The sequence below is a fragment of the Rutilus rutilus genome, assembly GCF_951802725.1.
Source record: "Rutilus rutilus genome assembly, chromosome: 18".
NCBI classification, from domain to species: Eukaryota; Metazoa; Chordata; class Actinopteri; order Cypriniformes; family Leuciscidae; genus Rutilus; species Rutilus rutilus.
The window spans coordinates 35,987,890-36,011,021 of NC_140231.1; the positions used below are offsets into that span (position 1 = coordinate 35,987,890).

At 36.8% G+C, this 23,132-nt stretch overlaps 1 protein-coding gene across 11 annotated transcripts in view; it reads left to right on the forward strand.

Annotated features, from left to right (window-relative positions):
- Positions 1 to 355: 355 nt before the first annotated feature.
- Positions 356 to 23,132, forward strand: part of LOC311277356 (uncharacterized protein) — a 38,572-nt gene continuing 15,795 nt past the window's right edge. For 5 of the 11 annotated variants that reach the window (XR_014625217.1, XR_014625218.1, XR_014625219.1 and 2 more), the window contains exons 1-2: positions 356 to 497; positions 694 to 1,004. Coding sequence is in view for 1 of the 11 variants with exons in the window: in XM_084387650.1 (XP_084243776.1) it covers positions 3,087 to 3,098 (12 nt within the window). In the remaining 10 variants the exon portion in view is untranslated. Of the gene's footprint in view, positions 498 to 693; positions 1,005 to 1,966; positions 1,982 to 3,059; positions 3,099 to 13,028; positions 13,044 to 23,132 lie in introns of those variants that run through there. The other 6 variants (XR_014625224.1, XR_014625225.1, XR_014625222.1 and 3 more) reach the window with 5 other exon arrangements.

Sequence of the window (23,132 nt, forward strand, 5' to 3'; positions counted from 1 at the left end):
CAGTTATCATCTGCACTGTAATAACCTTATTAATAAAAGAGCCATATTTGCAGCTCTGCCAGCCTGACATAGCCTACAAATTGCTGGACAAAAGTTTTTCAATGATCTCAACAGCTTTAAAACTAAGAAATGAGTCTGCCTCGACCCAGATTTAACTCCAAAGTATATATTAGGATGAGCTCATCCCCGACATGTCTTAAAGCTGCTATAAGTGATGACGTCACTTCCTGTTGACGTTAAAAGTATTTTCAAACAAGACAGAGGCTAGCTCGACCCTCCCTCCTCCTCATCCGCGCACCCCACCCCCCACCCCCCGCAACCACACCCCAAATCATTCTTGTCAGTGATTGGCCGGAACAGTTATGTCGTGGTGCGGGTTAGCTCAGTTTGTTATGTTTCGTGGTCATGATTGTCCTTGTTGTCGTCTGTGGAGCCTGTGGTGTCTACAGAGATCACGTTTCTTACAGTGTGTTCAGGGGACAGGCAGCTAGCAGATGGTGAGGAGATGTTTGCTGGATGTGACAGCAGTAAATGTTTGTGTAAATTTGTGCTGTAAATGTTTTAGCCTAAAAAATGATGTTTAAGATCAAACACTGTTATATATCATTCATCATCATCATCAGTTTCATCTTCTCTGGTGTCTGAATGTGTCAAATCAATTCTAAACTATAACTTTTCCTTTACTGAATATAGGCAACAGGAAAAAGGATAATCTACCGTACTTTATCCATTACAACAGCGGCTCTATCAAATGTCTATTGCGCTGCAACTGTGGCTAGAAGAAAAAGACGAGAACTGGAAACACTGCTCTTTTCGCATCGAATAAAGCCGAGAGATTGAGTAGCCTCTTGGTTGTATGACGACGACCCTGAACTGTGATTTGAAGATCCCTGAAGATCCACTTCATATCTACTTGAATCAAGGTGCCTATAGTCTAGGGTCTTCAGAGTTACTATCTGGATAATCTCTTGGGATAGTCAACATCATCTGGCTCATCTATCCAGGTATTCTTTTTTTATATTGCAGAAGTGTTGTAGTAACCAGCAGGACAGCAGTGGTGTGTGAACTGAATTTGGCAACAATGCAGTGAATTACAGTGAGGTTATTGTATATTTTTCATAACTAAAAAATCATAAAAATTATGCAAAAATACTTTTATACCAAAATATAATCTAACCGTCCCACGGTCTCTCTTGCGGCTCCGGCACTTTGTAGTGTGTTGCCATTATCTTTAAAATCCTCGTCAGGCATGGGTATTTTTAAAAAGGAATTGAAGACTTATTTTATCAAGCTTTTGGCATTTGATTAGGTCTGAGAACTGTGAGTGATTTGTTGTTTGATTCTCTTGGTGTCCTGTTTTAATGTAATTTAATGTTTGTATGTATTTTAGAGTTATTGATTACTTATGGACAGCACTTTGGTCAATTCTAATGGTTTTGAAAGTGCTTTATAAATAAAAGTTGAGTTGAGTTGACGAAGTTATCTTTGCTGACGCTCCCTTCGGTCAGGGCTGTGCACAGAGCTTGGGAAATCTGCAATGCTAATAACCATGGAAGTGCGTCATCACAGTCTGTAATATCTCTTAAAGTCCAACTGAAATCAAAATTGACCCTATTTACTTTGTTAGCGCATATTAGTCTTGTGGTGGAAAATTAATCTGTGCAAGTTAATACTCAAAAAAAAAAAAAAAAAAAAAAAAAAAAATTGCCGTCGTAATCTTTAATCAAAGTCTAAATCTTCCGGTCTGGAATGGCGTTCCTTCTCTGATGACGGCTTGGTTTGGGAAACGCTTATCCACTCCCCTCAAACCGTCAGTCTGCTATGAGCGAGAGATGGAGAGGAGGAGCGCTAGAGTAAAACCCTGCCCTCTGTTCAATATTCCGGAGAAAACTGGAGAAAAGTCGTTTGCAACTTCCGGTTCACGCAGACTTTAACAACGCAATGCAATCACTTGTAAGACTTCCTGATAATAAAGTATCTGGTAAGAATCTATTCTATATTAACAACGCATAAAATCACATTGCACATTAATAAAATACAATAAATAAAAAATATGTTAGAGTGGGGTAAAACGCCCCCCACCTGTTTTTCCCCAAATAACCACTAGAAGGAGTCAATATACATTTTTACTGTTGCTATCCACTACGTTGATAACGGGGATATACAAATCTCTATGGAGAAGCTGACACCAGCGACACATTTGAAGAGAAGAGGATTACATGGTAAATGCTATAATTTTCAGATATTAGTAAATAAGTGTTTAAGAGAATATTGTTCTGCAGGATATCGCAGTGATGTATGATAGATGAATAGTGAAGTCTGTAGTTTGAGATCATATGTTATTTATAAGGAATATAATTATATTTTAAAAAAATTACATTTTTTAAAAAAGTCATAGCTTGTGGGGTAAAACGTCCCCCAGGGGGCATAGTTTCTCTCTCTATCGTAATTACTATAATAAAATATTTCTGTCTATCAAATCCTTTGTTTTACACTTAATGCAGTATAACTAGGTGGTAAAATCTAAATATTTGAACAAAACATAAAAAAAATTACCTCAAGTGAGCATTAACTAGCTAGCTTGCTAGCACAGTTAGCTCACTGATGGAAGGTAGTTAAATTTGCCTATTTTGAACATTGCTGAAATAAATATTAATATATATACATGTTGATACATTACTTGCCTTTTACCTTTAGAGATTGTCTGTTAATTTTGCTGTTGATCTATGAAGCAAACTGGTTGGTAAGAAAGGGGGCATTTTACCCCACCTTGGGGGGCGTTTTACCCCACCGCTGGGGCAAAACGCCCCCTTTGTACAAAAATATTTTCAGTCAAAATACTAATTAATTATGAAGGCTGAGCAATTTTAATATTTGGTGAATAACTCCTGCCATAGTCACTCAAAACCGGGATGGCAATTCTAGTCACATTTATGTTTTGTTTCACTGTAATGTCACATTTTCCTTAAGGGGGGCGTTTTCCCCCACTCTACCCTAAATGATGTCTCATGTCTGAGGTCAAGTGAATTACGGTCATTGGACTGGCGTCCAATCACAACTGACTTCCGGAAAAGGTGAAGTAACCAATGACATTTGAGGTAATTAAAACAGTAAGCCCTGCCCCATGACTGCCAAAAATAAAAGTGTTTGAGCGAGCAAATGCAGAAGGCGAGAGAAGATCAAGTGCGAGAGCATGGGGAATGATCATGCGAGGGCTTGTCTTGCGTGTAGAGGAGATGTCATGCGTACGGAGCCCGGGAAGTCACCTGTGGGAGAAAAAAAAAAAAATCCGTGGCGACAGTTTTGCAATCCGTCCGCTCAGTTTATAAACCGTACTCATGAATTCTCAAACTGTTCCCTCGGATTAACTAACCGTACCTAATCCGCGCTCTCAGATTTGTAAAGCCTTCAGTTTCTGCAATCTGTACCCACAAATTCATAAACCGTGCCCATGCTTTCACAATCCGTTCCCACGGGTTTGTAATCTGTACTCACGGATTTGTGGCTTTTATTAATATTTAATATTAAGAATACAGCAAATTGACATACGTCTGCATGCTCAAAGTGATTCTCAATTGTAGCGGGTATGGGGTGGAATACACGATTTAATATGAATGACGTGCATCAAAATATTTTGTTTATTTGTGATAATCTTAGCACTTTATTATTATTTTCTAACCTGTATTATGACTGATATTTGACGGATTGCTTTGTTAATTTTTTTGTAAGTTTTGAACAAAAGCGTCTTCAAAATATGTAGCCTAAAATTTAATAATATTAATAATAATAATAATAATAATAATTATGATTATGATTGTTTGAGTTAATAACTATAAATGAGTTCACTTAAGACAGTAATATGTTTATCATAAAATAATTTATGAATGCTTGATTTTTAAGCAAAAATTATGCAAAAAAATGTAGGCCTATTTTATCCAAAACTGTAAAAGGATAGGTTATAGCCTATAATAATAAAACATTGATAAATTATTTGATGACAAACATATTACTGTATTACTAAGTTAACTCGTTTATAGTTCATTTATAACTTAATAATAATTATTATTATTATTATTATTATTACATTTTAATCCTTTGGCTCTAACAGTAGAGTGTTGGCGCTTGTAACGCCAAGGTCATGGATTCGATTCCTAGGCAAAGCAAGAAGATAAACTGATAAATAAATAGGCTTCATAAATATCATGATAAATTAATAAATGTGTACTTTGAAATGCAAGTTAGTCGCTTTGGATAAAATGCATAGATGGAAATGTATGGAAGTAAAATAATGTCAACATGGTTGAATATTTCAATTCAAAACATTTCAAACATTTTCATTATTAAAAATTAAATAATCCATATTCACCTTTCTTCAATAATCCATATTCACCTTTCATATTTCACTTCCAAAATATTCAAACTGTTTAAAAATACGACCTATAATATTCAAAAGGCCATTTTCGGTCCATTTTATGCAGTTCCTGAATGTCAATGTTGAATTTACCGTCTAATTTGAACCACTGAATTTGTGGAAGCGAATTTGCAAAGAGAAATAAAATGGACCGAAAATGGCCTGTTGAATATTTTACATTATATTTTTTTAAACAGTTTGAATATTTTGGAAGTGAAATATGAAAGGTGAATATGGATTATTGAATTTTTACTAATGAATTTTTTTTTTTTTTTCAAGTAGTGCAATTCAACAGGCTTTTTTGTTTCAAAAACATTTGTCATTATTTTACCTGAAATGTAAGACTAGAGGTGTAGCGGCTGTCAGTGACCACATCCCGTCCTGAATGAGTCAAACACAGGATTTAGTCATATTTGTCTTGAAAGGAAAAACGGACTGAGTGGAGTTTTCTGTGTGCCGTTTGATACGGCAATGGAGGAAAAAGGAAGAAGAAAATGACGCAAATCTAAATATCTGTCCATAATTTTTGCGAGCTGATAAAAGACATTTTTTGCACAATATTGTAAATATTTAGGCTACATTTTAAACTATGAAGGCGAGCCAGTGGATATTCTTGAGATATTTCACAAGCAATGTGCAAACTGTAGAGTTATGCCGGTGGAGAAGTCTCAAACCCCAGACAATTATTGAAAAAATTAAATTATAAACGATTGTTGATTGTTCAATTCATAACTGAAAATTTCTTAGTGAAATATGCAATTTACGGTAGTCTATACTGTGATATTTAAGATGTTTTTTATTTGCGTAAGAAAATGTAAATAATTTGATTAAAATAACTGGCACAGTCTCTCTGTGTGTGTGTGTGTGTGTGTGTGTGTGTGTGTGTGTGTGTGTGTGTGTGTGTGTGTGTGTGTGTGTGTTAATGTGTTTTTCTGTGCAGTCCATGAATTTTGAACTGAGCAAAAAAAAAAAAAAAAAAAGTCACTTTAAACATCATTAGTATATTTGCAGTAAAAATAATACTAAAAATGCTATAAAAAAACCCTCTTTTCATTACCTTAAATTAATATTGAAATGTATAAACTCAAACAATAAAATAATGGTTTCGTGAACTTTAGTAAAATACGAGTCGTCGGTTTGACTGAGATGTGGTGTGCACTCTTAAACCGGATGTGTTAAAAACAACACAACCTGTGTTATATCTTAACACACCTGTGTGTCTAGTTAAGGACAACACATTTTGTGTTACTTTTAACTCAACCTATTGTTCTTAACACAGAGAGTGTGTTGAAACCTTTTACACATTAATGTGTTATAGTTACACAACTTGTGTCAGATATGTGTCACATGTGACTGTACTGTAGTTGGTGTGTATTTGCCAGAGTGCCTGTGTTTTTACAACTGAGTGTTTGGATGAAAGCTGAAACGTATTGTTTCCTTTTTTTTTATGTAGTCCAGTGACGTTTAATAAAGAGTTTGTTTAAACATTTGGATGGTTTAGACATCGTGAATCTACATAGACAAGCTCTTATTGAGAATTAATTGAGTTTTAGATGTTGATGTTTCATTGAATGTTGTATTTGAAGTCACCCGAATCGTGATTAATGGCTCCTTTATTTGAGCTCTTGACCCTTTACTCTTCTTTTACCTTTTCTCTGGCTGCTTTAACTGTATTTTAATAAAATACATTTGTTATGGTGAGAGATAATATGATCAGATGCTGATCTGATCAAGTTTATTAGTATATGGATGGTGCGCATTTATTTATTTATTTATTTATTTATGTGCTGTTAGTTAAAACAATCTTGTGACACTACATCATGCTATCCATCATAATAAAAAATGTTTTCTAAAAATATTAATCTGCAGCAGAAACTAGTCAAACACAGACCTCAAGAATCAGCGTATATGAATCTCTACAATAGTGATAAGGCATGATGTGATTGGCTGCCAAAAAACACCTGTTAATCTTTAAGTTTTCATGTATTAAGATTTAATTTACTTGAATGTGTTGTTTTATATATTTTAGAGCATTTTATGGGATACCATATGAAATATACCTTTTTTTTTTCATAAACACAAACTGCCCTCCACCCAGTGCTATTCTATCCAGAGTTACATTTTAACACACATTGTGTGTTAAAAATATACACGTGTCAAAATACCATCAACACATGCTGTGTGTTGTTTTTTAACATCTCTTTTTAGAGTGTGTTATTATTATTAATGCTTTATTACAGTTTTTCTCGATTGCTTAAACACTATAACCAGGCTTTTGAACTAAAATTTCAAAACCATAATGCCATTTATCAGAAAGCACACCCATTTCCCTAAACTATAAACACTATTCCCTGTTTTGACACATGAGTCAGATTTGTTGAACTGTCACTGCAAAACTCTACACACAAATCCCTTCATTTCTCATTGCCTAGACCATGTGGTCATTTAGAAAGCACTAGCATTCAATATTGTTCACTCAAGTCAGCACAGCTTCAGCTCAGTTAGCACACAATTACCCAGGTGGAAACACTAAGAGTCAACATTTAACACACATCAATCAGATCCTTCAATAGATAGATAAAGGGGCCCAAATCAGTTTATTGAGTTTTGGAACAATGGATCCAGAAAGACATGAAGGAAGAGGGATAAGAATGAGGAGGAGGAAGGGCAAGGGCAAGGGCAAGAAGACAAGCAGTCTCAGATGAAATTCAAGTCACTCTAGTTGCCCATGTCTTTGTCAATGGTATGACTGTGAGGGAGGCTGGGCTACGAGTAAGGCCAAAGTTGAGTCGCTTTACCGTCGCCTCGAGAGCCTTCAGGGAGGTGTGGTGGCAAACACAACTCTATCACTGAATAAGAGACAAACATTTCCAATAGTCTTTGATGAGGTGTATTTTCTTGCAAGAAAAGGCCAGCAGTCGTACAGTCACACAGAGTGGCACAGAGTGTGACAGTGAAGAGAGGGCATCCTTCATCCTTTCTCCTTTATAGTCTTGACTCCCAGAATGATCTTTCTAGGCCAATGATGGTATTTCAACCATACGTGGAACATTCTTAGACGTGTTCATCATATTGTCTCCTTGAGTGGAGGCCCTCCTGTCACGACCCAACACTCTTTACCATTCCAATACAATTCCATATTAGAATAAGGTTTGTGTGTGCTCTTTTACTGTCATATGATGGTCACACACATCTTACTGTAAGTAAATATAAAAAAAAAAAATTAGAGGAGAGAGTAAAAAAAAAAAAAATTAAAACAGGAAAAAAAATTTTTTGTGTGTGTGTGTTTTCTGTGTATGAATAAAAATGTGCCAGTGTATCCACTGGTTGTGTCTTTTGTGTTCATCATGTGGAAAGGTTTGTGAGGGGGGAACCACAAGCAACATAACTTACCAGTTTTGGAAATGTTGTTTTGAATGTATTGCACCAGTGTGTTAGACTATGTTGTAGTGTGTGTGATTTTGAGGGCTTGTGTGTCCTGTCTGAGGGCACAGTTTGGTTTTTCAGCAAGAGTGAATGGTTTTGAGTGTAGAGCTTCATTTTGACCTGAAAATAGGATGTTTGGGGAATTGGGTGAGACGTTATGGATTTGTGTTTATAGTTTTGAGAATACGAGGCATAGTTTCAAGAAATGTGTTTAAGCAATCGAGAAAAACTGTAATTTACGACACGTCTCATACACTGTAAAAAAATTGCTGTAGTTATGCAGCAGTTTGCCACTAACTTATTGTAGATTTAAATTGATGTTATTTACTGGCAACAGTTTGTTCGAAGTTAAATGAACATTAAACATTAACAAGTCTTTATCTTTACAGAATAAATCGTAATCGGTTACCTAACGTAACCTCTGTTCTCTCTAGAAGAGGGAACGAGTATTGAGTAAGTAGCTTACGCTGCGGGAAAAGTGATCTTTTCTCGAGATATGAAGCCAAAAAATGATCCTTAATTTTTAATAATCTTGTCAACGCAGTGCGGCAGCCTGCAGACCTAGGGCGAGCTTACTAGCGTGCCCATTGGCTGCCCTGCGGCAACTGCAGCAGCCTATCGCTGAGCCGTTGGCGTGACGTCACGTCCAATGAGCGCGCTTGGCGCGCTTCATGTGTCACAGCCCACGAAATGGGGGGTGTGGCTTAGCGTATATAAGCATGGCTCAGAGGCTGCTTCACTGGTTTCTGTCGCTGAAGCGAGAGAGCTCGTGGCGCGAGCACGGCAGATTACGCAATACTCGTTCCCTCTTCTAGAGAGAACAGAGGTTACGTTAGGTAACCGATTACGTAAGTAGCTTACGCTGTGGGAACACCGTTGTCAACACCGTTGTCAACACCGTGCGCACCCAGCATCCACTAAATGAGTCCCAGGGAAGCCCGGGGAACACGCTGAGATGGAGCCGGGCGGCCGAAAGGCTAGCGCCGTACACAAGCACACATTAGGGAGCTCAGAGCGGCACCGCCGGTCTGAACTGATAATCCCTGTATAGCGCAGCTCAACCAGCAGAGCTAAATCAACCACAGTAGCCCACGCACAGATAGTGGGCCGGTCTACGCGTGACTTAGACTGACAAAACTTTTGCCTGCAAGGCGGGAACTTCCAGGTTGTAAAACATTTGGACGCATAGATCCGTCTCGTAGAGGGGGCTCTAGACTGCGTGATCGTGTTCATAACCCCTCTCGGCAGGTCAACGGGTATCCGTTGAATCTCCATGCATGCAGAGACCAGTGCTCTGGATGGGGATGCCAGATCGAGCCGCGGGCTTGAGAGAGAAGGTCTCTCCTCGCCGGTATCGGCCAGGGGACTGTGTCTGCCAGCTGTACTAGCTCTGGGAACCAAGGCTGGTTCTCCCAGTACGGGGCTATGAGGAGCACTGGGCGGCGCGCTTCCCTGATTCTCCTGATGACTTGTGGCAACATGGAGACCGGGGGAAAAGCATATAGTGGGCCGCTGGGCCAGCGCATCCTCGTTCTTCGTAAAGAACTTTGGGCAGTGAGCGTTGTCTTTTGACGGAAAGAGGTCGACTTTCGCTTTGCCGAAATGGCGCCACAGTGACTGGACTTACGCAATACGAGAGAACCTCTCGTAAGAGAACTATAAAATATCAATCTAATGCAAAGCATTCTGGGAACCAGAAATCTTCATCAACCTTTTTCTGTTTTTTTTCCTAAAGAATTTGGTTCCCAGAATGCTTTGCATGAGGCTGTTATTTTAGTTTTATTCTGTAAAGATAAAGACTTGTTAATGTTTAATGTTCATTTAACTTTGAACAAACTGTTGCCAGTAAATAACATCAATTTAAATCTACAATAAGTTACTGGCAAGCAGCTGCCAAATTTCTACAGATTTTTTTTTTACAGTGTTTGTGTTATCCAAGCTGGCAAGGAAATCCCCTTATATACATGTATGTATTAATAAAGAACCCCTGTTAATAGCCGGGTATCTCCCCTTTTTTAAGTAAAAGTAAGACTAGTCAAAATTAAAACAAAATTTTCTTCACACTTTTCTGTGTTTTCATTTGCCACAAGAGAGGAAATGCACAACTGACAGGGGTTATCAGAATGATAGTGAAGCATGAATGATGAATTAGTTTTCATCATAACTCAGTTCCTGTAGCCCAGTCCACATCCAGTCTGACCACATTAACTAGCTGATCAAACTCAATATATGTGCAATATATATCAACGCTGCAGGTTTTCTGCCATGAACTATTCCAGCTTTATGTATAGAGTTCATTCATCACATCACAACATCACTAAAATCATCAGCCACAGGAGCCGATGTACAAAACATATCTGTTATTTTGACACAATGTACAGCTTCTGCTTGAAGGGTCTGTTAAATATTAATAGAATGTGATGATTTCAATTGTTAAGGAAAGCTTAACAGAACTAAAACATTTCATTGTGAATGGGAAAGTGTGGATGATTTCGATGGTAGCTCTTTATTTGCCAACCATTTAATGCAGTTTTGTTCTGATAATGGTTTGATTTTCTCTAGTAAAGTGCATTTAACTGATAATAATGAGGAGTATAGTATACAGATCTTAGTCTGACACGTTGTTGAGTAATATTGACTTACCAAAAGACACGGCTGCATGCTGTGATGGTGATAATAATAATAAAAATAATTCATTACATTTATAAATCACTTTTCTCTGCAATCAAATTGCCCTTCTGGTCTCAAATCAGGACTTTGTACGAGACCAAGATGTACAAGCCAGGTTCATAATGATGTTGAAGAGTTTCATGCAGAGGCTATGATGGCTTTTAAAGTTTGGCCCGAGTATAAACACGGTCCCTGATTTGAATATAAGAAACGGATAAATGCACATTTTAAATATGCACTACTTTTCTTAAAGAGGAATGAAAACACAATGAGTTCTGACTCACTTGCAAGTAAACGGCAAAAAAATAATCAATGATTTTTGTTGAGACAAACTTTAAGTTGGCTTGAGAAAGCCGGACCAGAGAGTTTGAAGAAGTTTTAAATTTTGATTGATAGATTAGTTATTTAACTAGTTATTTATTTAGAAAGAAAGAAAGAAAGAAAGAAAGAAAGAAAGAAAGAAAGAAAGAAAGAAAGAAAAGATTAGTTAGAAAGAAAGACATATAGATTAGTTAGAAAGAAAGACAGATCAATTAGTTAGAAATAAAGAAAGATTAAATTAGAAAGAAAGAAAAAGAAATTAGTTGAAAGAAAAAAAGAAAGAAAGAAAGAAAGAAAGAAAGAAAGAAAGAAAGAAAGAAAGAAAGAAAAGAAAGATCAGTTAAAAATAAATATTAGTTGGAAAGATAGATTAGAAAGAAAACGATTATTTAGAAAGAAAGAAAGAAAGAAAGAAAGAAAGAAAGAAAGAAAGAAAGAAAGAAAGAAAGAAAGAAAGAAAGAAAATATTAGTTAGAAAGAAAGAAAGAAAGAAAGAAAGAAAGAAAGAAAGAAAGAAAGAAAATATTAGTTAGAAAGAAAGACAGATTAAATTAGAAAGAAATACAGAAAGAAAGAAAGAAAGAAAGAAAGAAAGAAAGAAAGAAAGAAAGATAGATCAGTTAAAAAGAAATATTAGTTGGAAAGATAGATTAGAAAGAAAGAAAGAAAGAAAGAAAGAAAGAAAGAAAGAAAGAAAGAAAGAAAGAAAGAAAGAAAGAAAGAAAAGATTAGTTAGAAAGAAAGACAGATTAAATTAGAAAGAAAGACAGATTAAATTAGAAAGAAAGAAAGAAAGAAAGAAAGAAAGAAAGAAAGAAAGAAAGAAAGAAAGAAAGAAAAGATTAGTTTGAAGAAGTTTAAAATTTTGATTGATAGATTAGTTATTTAACTAGTTATTTAGAAAGAAAGAAAGAAAGAAAGAAAAGATTAGTTAGAAAGAAAGACACATAAATTAGTTAGAAATAAAGAAAGATTAAATTAGAAAAAGAAAAAAAGAAATTAGTTGAAAGAAAGAAAGAAAGAAAGAAAGAAAGAAAGAAAGAAAGAAAGAAAGAAAGAAAGATCAGTTAAAAATAAATATTAGTTGGAAAGATAGATTAGAAAGAAAAAGATTATTTAGAAAGAAAGAAAGAAAGAAAGAAAGAAAGAAAGAAAGAAAGAAAGAAAGAAAGAAAGAAAAGATTAGTTAGAAAGAAAGAAAGAGATTAGTTAGAAAGAAAGAAAGAAAGAAAGATTAGTTAGAAAGAAAGAAAGAAAGAAAGAAAGAAAATATTAGTTAGAAAGAATGAAAGAAAATATTAGTTAGAAAGAAAGACAGATTAAATTAGAAAGAAAGAAAGAAAGATCAGTTAAAAATAAATATTAGTTGGAAAGATAGATTAGAAAGAAAAAGATTATTTAGAAAGAAAGAAAGAAAGAAAGAAAGAAAGAAAGAAAGAAAGAAAGAAAGAAAGAAAGAAAGAAAATATTAGTTAGAAAGAATGAAAGAAAATATTAGTTAGAAAGAAAGACAGATTAAATTAGAAAGAAAGAAAGAAAGAAAGAAAGAAAGAAAGAAAGAAAGAAAGAAAGAAAGAAAAGATTAGTTAGAAAGAAAGAAAGAGATTAGTTAGAAAGAAAGAAAGAAAGAAAGAAAGAAAGAAAGAAAGAAAGAAAGAAAGAAAGAAAGAAAGATTAGTTAGAAAGAAAGAAAGAAAGAAAGAAAGAAAGAAAGAAAATATTAGTTAGAAAGAATGAAAGAAAATATTAGTTAGAAAGAAAGACAGATTAAATTAGAAAGAAAGAAAGAGAAAGAAAGAAAGAAAGAAAATATTAGTTAGAAAGAATGAAAGAAAATATTAGTTAGAAAGAAAGACAGATTAAATTAGAAAGAAAGAAAGAAAGAAAGAAAGAAAGAGAAAGAAAGAAAGAAAGAAAAGATTAGTTAGAAAGAAAGACAGATTAGTTAGAAATAAAGAAAGATTAAATTAGAAAGAAAGAAATTAGTTGAAAGAAAGAAATAAAGATCTGTGAAATCAGTCCTAAAACATAGACATGGGCACATTGACATATTGAGCCTGAGGTGGGTGTGGCTTCAGTGACTTGACTGCGCGACTGCATCAGCCTATAGTATAGCAGGAGTGAGTTTAAACCACTCATATGAAAACTGAACTTTCTGAGCGCCTGATCTCTCAGCGGCTGCACGGGAAATTCCCTCTCTTCAGCTCAGCACAAGGTAACTGAAACACTACTATTTACTATTTAATTGTTTTTTAAAGAGATTTTTATTTACTCATTTATATCCAGACATTAATGTCTCTATATAGTGAAACTGAAATGTAAACCTGTATTGCTCAACAATCATTAACTGATGTCAAACTTCACTCTGAACTGAACAACCGTATTATTTTAAACAGATATTACCAAAGTCAGAATATATGAGGAATTACAGCATGGAGAACATGTGTTGAGCTTCACAACTACAGAATTACACATGTGGACAAGAGAGAGAGAGAGAGAGAAGAATGGGGAACAAAAAGGACAAATAGTTACAATCTAATGAGCCAAAACAGAAAAGCACAAAACAGCATTAATATTGGCAAACTAAACTGAGTATTTATGATGTTTAATATCAAACACTGTATGTAGGCCTATCTTTAATAATCTTTTAGTGTTTCATCTTCTAGTGTCTGAATGTGCGAGACAGTTCTAAAACTATAACTTTTCATTTACATTATATAAATGATTTACATTATTCACTCTTCATGAACTATAACTCAGACTGGTCCCCCACTGAAGCTGAACAGGGTTGAGTCTGGTCCGTACACTCCAAAAACATCTGTAAAAATAGGGCACAATATATAAATATTTAGGAATTTTCGATTTAGATTGTTTTACCTGTATTTTGACTTACACATTGCATATGGTTGTGTTTTAAGAGTTAACAGAAATTTCCATAAAATTACTGGATAATGTCCTGGCAGAAAATGACCAGCAGTGCGATATGAGTGCCTCGTTTCAGCTCATTTCACTATATAGGAAAAAAAAAGCATAATTTACCGTTACAGTTGTGACCATAAATTTACATATCCACGAGGCAAAAAAAAAAACTATATTTGAAATGATGTTTATTTCAGGTTAAAACGTTCTAAAAAAATATGCCAAGTACACTTGCAGCCAGATTAATTATCAGGATACTTCATGTGTGTTAATGATTAGTTAACTTGAAGTGTGCTGTTTTGAAACAACTAATTTTGTACTAAGTATATTTTAGTTGTAATTAAATTGTAGTGAAGCATAACTGTTTAGTGTACTTGTTTAATAAATTGGAACTATTTAAAGTATATTTAGTATACTTTAAGTATATGTCTGTGTAGGGACTAATTTCATGCTTGATTAGTGATATTAAAGTTTTTATTTTTTTTGTGTGTTACACATACAGTACATATTCATTATAAGTGTCTTTGAAACATAAAAGAAATATACCATAGGTGTATATGTATATGTGGGTGTGTGTGTATATATATATACACAGTGCAATGCATAAGTTAATACACCCATGCTAAAGTTGACTAAAAAGAGGAATAAAAAATCATATTTTGGAAATTGGAAATTTACTATCAGGATGCATAGTATCCTAAAAATTAATATAAAAAAAATACTTAAAAATAAAAATCTGCCTGCCTCTGTGGGAATTTAACATAGGGGTGTACACACTTATGCACCCTGTATTTTAAGGAAGAACATTTATTTATTTACGATACATTATTCATTCACAAAGAAAATTGGTGTCCAAAAAGGTTGGATTTTTCCTATTTTTTTAAATTAAGGCATTAAGTTCAATTTCCAACATATGATTTTTTATTCCTCTTTTTAGTCAACTTTAGCATGGGTGTATTAACTTATGCATTGCACTGTATATATATATATATATATATATAAATTTAAGGCATTTTCACCTTTTATTGGGATAGGACATAGCTAGACAGGAAGTGATGTGAGAGAGAGAGAGAGAGAGAGAGAGAGAGAGAGAGAGAGAGAGAGAGAGAGAGAGAGAGAGAGAGATGAGAGAGAGAGAGAGAGAGATTTGATTTTTAACAAAACTTTTATTACAATACAGTATACAAGACATTACCTAGTATTTACCATAGACTTCTACACCAAAGTATATATGTACAAAATAAATAAAAAGAAAAAGAAAGAAAGAAAGGAAAACTCAAAGCACAAAAATCAATTCACCCTCAAAAACAGAGCACAGAGCCTCCTTGTAGCACCAAATACATTCAAAAGTAACAAAATCATCAATAGACTTATAATATAAAAAATCTACCATAACTCTTGACTTCACCAAGTTAGAAAACAAGGCAACAATATTCTGATTTAGATTATGTTCTATTTTCTTTTTCCTACTTAAATAAATGGCCAGTTTTGCTTGGCCTAGAACAAAATTCAGAAGCTGACAGACAACACTTTTTTTCCTCACATACTTGTACCCCAAAATAAACGTCTCCAGAGAAAAGATCTCATTGCACCTCATAAAAACATTGCTTACAACTTCAAACAAAGGTTGTAGTCTACAACAATTCATGAACGCATGAAAAATGGTTTCTCTAGTAGAGCAAAAAGGACATCCAGAGTCAACCTCAGGGTTTAAAACTGAAACAAAGGCATTAACTGCAACAGCGCCATGAATGATCTTCCATTGCAAATCACCTGTTCTCTTGGTCAACGGTGGTTTATACAAAGATCTCCACTCAGGCTTTACGCCTTCATCCAGTTTAAAAACATCACGCCAAGGAGTATCAACTCTTGCACTTAAGACATTTTTGCTAAAAACCAAAACACAAGACCTGTACAAAGATTTACCAGCACTTAAAAAAAAATTATTACACAGAGATGCAGAATTTTTAAAAAAAGGGGAAAAAATCCCTTCAACATTTATAGACAAAGATAAACAAGGAAAAGAGTCTTTGGGATTTGCAACACAAGAACCTTCACAATATTCTGTTAACAATTCCATTTCAGCTGTTTCAAGAGCAGCTTTCCATTTCATGAGCAACTGGGTAACCAGACGAATAGACCTGATTCCCAAGTGTTGAGCTAGCGCTGCTTCATCCTTGAAATCCGGTCCTACAATGTTCAGTAGCTGACTCAGAGTGATAACGTCATGTCCCACTAGCACCCTATTGAGTCCAGGAAAAAAGGAATTGTCCGTTAAATCCAACCGAGCGCCATAGACTAAAGGTTCCTCCAGTAACCAGAAAAGAGAAGGTGAGTTTTCTGGACGTTGAACAACAAAGAGACTCCAAACTTTAAAAGTATTCCTATAAAAAATTGGCAACTTAGAGGTGTCCAGTTTTAGGGGATCCATTAGAAAGAGAGCTTTGTCCAGTCCCAAACCTGCAAAACTTCGTAGAATCAGGCATGAAACAGCGTGCCAGTTACAGTCCGAAGGTCCATCCAGCAATCTTTGCACAAACTGCAACCGAAAGGCTGCAATTCTGCTTTGAAGGTGCATTAGTCCTTGGCCACCCTCCTCCTTAGGCAAAAACAATACATTTTGTGAAACCCAATGTAACCTATCCCAAAAAAAATTCACCATGAGAGTCTGAATTTTTAAAAGTAATTGCAAGGGAGGATCTACACAGGCAAACCTATGCCATAAGGAAGACGCCACCAAGTTGTTAACAATTAAAATGCGTCCTCTATATGACAATTTTGGAGACAAATACTTCCACTTGTCTAGGCGTCCTTTGACTTTTTCAATTAAACCTTCCCAGTTTTTCTGTACTACTGTCTCCTCACCCAGAAAAACCCCCAAATATCGAAATCCTTCTTTTCCCCACTGTAAACCAGAGGGGAGTTGTGGTTTCCCACTTTCCCAGCTTCCTATCAGAAGGGCTTCACTCTTATTCCAATTTACATTAGCAGAAGACAAGGTTTTAAAATCTCCAAGTAATTTGAATAAAACCTGCACATCACTTTGCTTACTAATCATAACTACTAAATCATCAGCATACGCTGATAATGAAAAGTTGCAATTACACGTTGGCAAAGAAATACCTTCAAGTTTCAACCTAATCTGCTGTAATAAAGGCTCTATGGCCAAAGAATAGAGCATACCAGAAAGGGAACACCCCTGTCTAATACCTCTGCAGGCTTTAAAGGGAACACACAAACCACCGTTAACCTTGAGAATGCTCTGAACGTCACTATAGAGAACTTTCACCTGATCTATAAATGTTTTGCAAAAACCAAAGGCTTCCAGAACTCTCCATAAATAAATGTGCTCAACGCGATCAAAGGCTTTCTCTTGATCTAATGATAATAAGCCACAATCTAAATTTAGCCTCTTAGAGACATCAAGAAGATCACGAATCAGAAAAACATTATCAAAAATTGACCTCCCGGGGACGCAGTATGACTGGTCAGGATGAATTACCTGATCCATAACCTCTGCCAAACGATTAGCTAAGACCTTAGAGAGCAGCTTGTAGTCGCCGCACAGAAGGGAGACCGGCCGCCAGCACCTGATGTCCGTCAGATCACCCTTCTTGGGTAGGAGAGTCAGGACCGCTCTACGGCAACTCAACGGCAGAAGCCCTCCGGCTAAACTGTCATTCAGTACTTCCAGCAAGTCCTCTCCAATCTCTGACCAAAGGGACTTATAAAAGTCAACAGGCAGACCATCAATCCCTGGTGCTTTTCCCAACGCCATGCCTTGGAGGGCTTTAACCAGCTCCCCCATGGTCACAGCACCTGAGATCTTTGCATTGACTTCCTCTGCCACTTGAGGAAGATTTTCAAAAAAAGCACTGTCACACCTATAATCTGGACCCAGTTCGTTTTTATATAAAGACTCATAAAAATTGGCTGCTCTCTTACGGATATGCTTAGGGTCAGTCAGCAAAGCTCCAGATTCAGAACGTAAGGCATGAATAACTCTATTCTGCCCATTTTTCCTTTCCAAGCTAAAGAAAAACCTTGATGGTGCATCCATTTCATTTATGCTTAGAAAACGTGACCTGACCAGAGCACCCTGCGTCTTAACCCCCAAAAGGTCAGATAACTGAGTCTTCTTATTTTTTATAAGAGACTCCACCTCAGGCAAGTGAGCCAATTCTTGCAATTTTAAAATATCAGTCTCTAAGGAGCTCAAACTCAGGGTTACCTCTCTAGTGACGTTCTGAGAGTATTGCTGACATAGTTGCTTTATCTGGACTTTCCCAAAGTCCCACCATTGCTGCAATGTTCTAAAAGAATTCTTTGTAGTTTTAAACATACTCCAAAAATATTTAAAACTTTCCCTAAAACACTTGTCGTCCAATAAAGTGGTATTTAAATGCCAATAGGCACTCTTTGGCTTGATCGAATTTAAACAGATACCACACTGCACCATACTATGATCCGAAAGACCTGATGGAATAATAGAACAGTTCTCAACAATACTGCCATGATGTTTAAAAACATAAAACTTATCCAGTCTTGCCAAAGAAATTGTATTACCACGAACATGGGACCAAGTGTATTGCCTTTGTTCTCCATTAAGCTGCCTCCAAATATCAATTAATTCATGTGTTTTTTTTAACTGAACAAGACGCTGACGTGAGGGTACATGAGGTTCCACATGATTTCTGTCCAGATTAGACTCTGTGCAATTAAAATCACCACCCAAAATTAAATACTCGTCAACAGCAACATTTTGTAAGACAGAAGACAAAGTACTTAAAAAAAGCATTCTCTCAACAGCTGAAGTTGGTATATACACACAAATAAAAACAAAGACAACATTTTCAAAAGAGGCTCTTACTTTTAGAAGTCTACCTTTAATAACCTCTTCAACCTGATAAGAGTGTGGGCTGAAACCCTTAGCGAAGAGAACAGCGACTCCACCACTAATTGTGGTATTGTGACTTAGAACAGCAACCCCATTCCATTCCACTGCCCAATCAGCAGCATTATTAAAATCAGTATGTGTCTCTTGTAACAGCATTACATCAATTTTTTTCTGATGAATTACTTCAAATAATGCTGCTCTTTTATACATATCTCTGGCACCATTCAGATTCAGAGTAGCAACATTAGCGTGACACATACTTAAAGAAAAGAAAAAAAAGAAAAACAATGTCCACAGAAAAGACCCACTAAAAGTCATGAAATTAGGTTTCCCCCCTATCCTCATTACCATGCTCAGAGTTAAGTTTCCTCACTATTTTTTTTAACCTATATACCTCTTTATTTGTAAATGATCCCTCCATCATAAAAGCCTTAGTGTTCTCAACAAACTGCTCTGTATTAGGAAAAAATTCATTAATGCGCACACCCCTTTTATTCTTAGTAGCTCTAAGAAACAGTTTAATATCATCAACCTCATACTGACCAGAAAAATCACTCTGAGAAAGACAAACACTTGAATCAGATGATGCACTATCACTTTCCGTGTCATCATACAAATCACTTGTATCTGACTTTTTCGCGTGTCTATCAACCCCAGTTCTACCAGGCTTCCTCCTCTTTAACGGGACTTTAAAATCTGCCTGCTCCGTTTCCATTGGAATGACGTCACCTATGTTCTCCACAGTAGGCTGCAGCTCAACATCGAGAGCATCGTTTAAATGCTTCTCTGCCTCAATAACGGCTCCCCCCACCTGAACATTAGACACAACTAATGTAACACCAGAAACTACTTTCAAGCGCAGATTCTTCAGTTACAGCGATCACAGGAACAACATCACTTCTAGCCTCTGAGACGTGTAACCCTGTCCCTGACCCACCCGGAGTCTCGTCAACCGGCCCTGCTTCAGCACTAACAACAACATCACTTCTGACGTCACCACCACCTGACACATTGTTTGAATTTTTCCCGGGACAAGCACGAATTAAATGACCAGTTTGGCCACAACTAAAACATCTCATGTTTCCCGATGTCACGTAAATGATGTAATCATAATCATCCGCCCGAAAGTGCAAAGACAGATCCATATCAGCATCATCATTCACTACCATGTAGACGAACCGCCTAAATGAAACAACATGCTTTAATAAAGGCGATCCACCACCGATAGGGATCTTTTTAATGGGGGAGACAAGTTTTCCATACCGAGACAAAGCCTTAGCTAGTATTTCATCACTTAAAAACGGCGGCACATTAGATAGCGTAACTTTCTTTGAAGGTGTAGAAAGCGGAAGTACAGGGTTAAACAGATCGTCAAGAACTATTCCTGTCTCAACTAATTCATTAGCCTTTTCGACAGTACTGAGAAATACCACAGTGGCATTATTCATCCTGGAGGCAGACATTATGTTTTCATGCCCAACTACCTCTCCCACTGCAAGACAGCACTTCTCCACACTAACCGCGGACGCCACTTTCACGCCATGACGCCGGGTCAATGAACCCAAACAACACCGTGAGTGTGGGGCCGTCATGCTCCCGGTAAGGTGGCACGCGGCCCAAAACAACTACAACAAACCCCCCCTCAAAACGCACAACAACAACAAACAAAAGAAAGACCAGAAAAAAAGCCAGAAAGAAAGAAATTAGATTCACTCACACTCACAGAGTCCAAACGCACTCGGCCCGTACTCAGCACTCACACCAGCAGTACTCTCACAGCAAACTCCGCCCACTCACTCACAGCATCCGCTCAGAGAGAGAGAGAGAGAGAGAGAGAGAGAGAGAGAGAGAGAGAGAGAGAGAGAGAGAGAGAGAGAGAGAGAGAGAGAGAGAGAGAGAGAGGGATCAGGAAAGGTCCACGAGCCGGGACTTGAACTCATGTCTCCTGAAGCACGTCAGCGCACTAGCACACAAGGATATAGGATCATTAATACCTTTGGCTTATTCCAAATACTACAAACTGCATACTTTGTCTTCAATTACAAATGTACATTATTAGATAAATAAAACTTAGCTATACTTTGTACAAAATATTGTATGCTGTAATGTATTTTTGAAAGTACTTTCAATGCATTGTAACAATGATTATTTCCAGCACACAGTTAAATGATACCTAATATTATATATTAGGTATCATCAAAATACATTTTAAAAAATAAACCAAATTTTCACTTCAAGTAGGCTATATTTTTTTCAAATATATTTTTAGAAAATATACTAAAGTGCAATTATTTTAAAGTGTGTTAAAAGTTGTATTGTGTAAATAGGTAAAGGCATGATGCTAATATACTTTTAATATATTTAAAGATAGTACAGTTTTTGTTAGTATATTTGCATTTTGTATGTAAGGCTATCAAAAGAGTATGCATTAGACTGAGCCTCTTTGAAACATGAGTGTCACCTGTCTTGACCTGATGTAAACCAAACCTAAAGTAATCCTTGAACTGGTTTATGTCGCTCTCTCTCCTTTTCCTCTGGCGTCAATAGATTGACTGAAAATCAAAATGCCTTATCTTTTTAATTCGTTAAATTATTATTTATTTTTTTACATTTATATTTCAACCTAAACACGACCATTTCTAATATCCTCTTGTTTAGCGCTCCAACACATTATCGAGCTTGTGGTCTCGATCCCGTCCCTTTGCTTTCACTTTTATGTGAATAAAGGCTGTAACGAAAGTGATTTTTTTTTTTGTCTGGCTGTCAGGTGATTTATATTGTTTTATATCGAGAAATTGTAAAGGTTTAGGAGTTGCTTAATAGACTAGGATTAAGAAAATTGATAGGCCACCTATCGTGAAGACAAAATTATACCCGCGATCCAATATATAATTTTCATTAAGACAAAATTCCCATTCCCCTCTGGTTTCTAATGTCTCGTTTAAGTCGCTTAAGTTTGTGCTATCTCAGGACATGTGTGACGTTTTTTTCCATTCCACTGCGCAACCTAAACATGCGCTTGAAGAACATGTTTGTCTCGCTCTGCTGTGTTTTAAAGCTTCACCAAGCGCGCACTTGCAATGTTGCCATGTCCAACCTTTGGGGTTGTTATCTTTTTTCCGTATTTATAGTGAAGTGACAACTTGTTCAGCTGGAGTGTGTAGCCTACATTGTCTTTGTGCCAGTGTCATAGTTCTTTGAACAAGAAAAGTCAGCTCAGCTGTTAAATAATGCTACGCACGTAGGCGACGCAGTCATGAGCATTTACTGTTTTGAGTTTAGGCTACTAAGCGACTGAAAGAGAGCGGATCATGTTGGAGTTGGAGCTTATTGAGGTGGAAAAACAGTTAATTTTAGTGAAATTACTAAAACTAAAAGGCAGAAACGAGAGAAGGCGTCGGAGGAGATGGTACGTGTGACCCGTGAACCTGTTGACGTTGAACCGAATTTAAAAATGACGGGCGGTGGAGAAGAACACGCCGGAGATGTGTAGGAGGAAACGCGATACTACCAAGCCGACCAATCACAGATCTTGCGGTCCGCGTCGTCGCGACGCGTAGTTACATTTTTGAGGAGGTGCGCGTCAGGGTACGGCGAAGGGTACGACGTAGTGATGGAGACGAGACCGCCAATGCCGAGTCCGAGTCAAGACCGAGTCTTTGAAGGGTCGAGTCCGAGTCGAGACCGAGTCCGTTGGTTAATATGGGAGGATTTGAACTTGAAACACGGAGTGTACTGACGCCTTTCCGTGGTTAAAACAACATTGCTTCTTATGTTAGTTCATGTTTATTTGAGGCTATAAATTAACTAGAAGGAAGAGATGATCGGTTCACGAGCAGCTTTAACTGATGCTCTACAGCGATCTGTCACTACACATTTAAGAGCCACAAAACGGTATTTATTGTTTAAATTTCTTTTAAAAAATGACCAAATTTGAAAGGCGAGACTTTGTTTAATATGTTTAATATCAAAAGTAACCGAAAAGTAACCTGGTCTGTCTGTCCTCAGCGTGTTGTCAGTCTCCTCTCTGCTCCGCGATGTATTTTTCACTGCGTGAGAACATGGTGTGGCGTGAGAACGGTGTAGCTTGTCGGACATAGCGACAGTAACTAAGGCAAGGCAAGGCAAGTTTTTTATTTTTTCCGTTTCCCTAAGGGGGGCGGGTCTTTGCGAACAGTCAATTAAAATTTTCTAGTGGCATGTATTCTAGTGGACTAGTGATGGGACGAGACCGCCTATGCCGAGTCCGAGTCAAGACCGAGTCTTTGAAGGGTCGAGTCCGAGTCTTTGTATGAACAAGTCCGAGTCGAGTCCGAGAAAGCAGAAATCGGTCTCGAGACCGGACTCGAGTACTACATCACTAGTACGATGTATGATACACGTCTATGTGTATGCTACGCGTACAGGGTTCTCAAGTCTCACGCATTGGCCGTGAGACACACGCAATTCAACCAGTTCACACGCTCACACGCCACACCGTGTATTTCT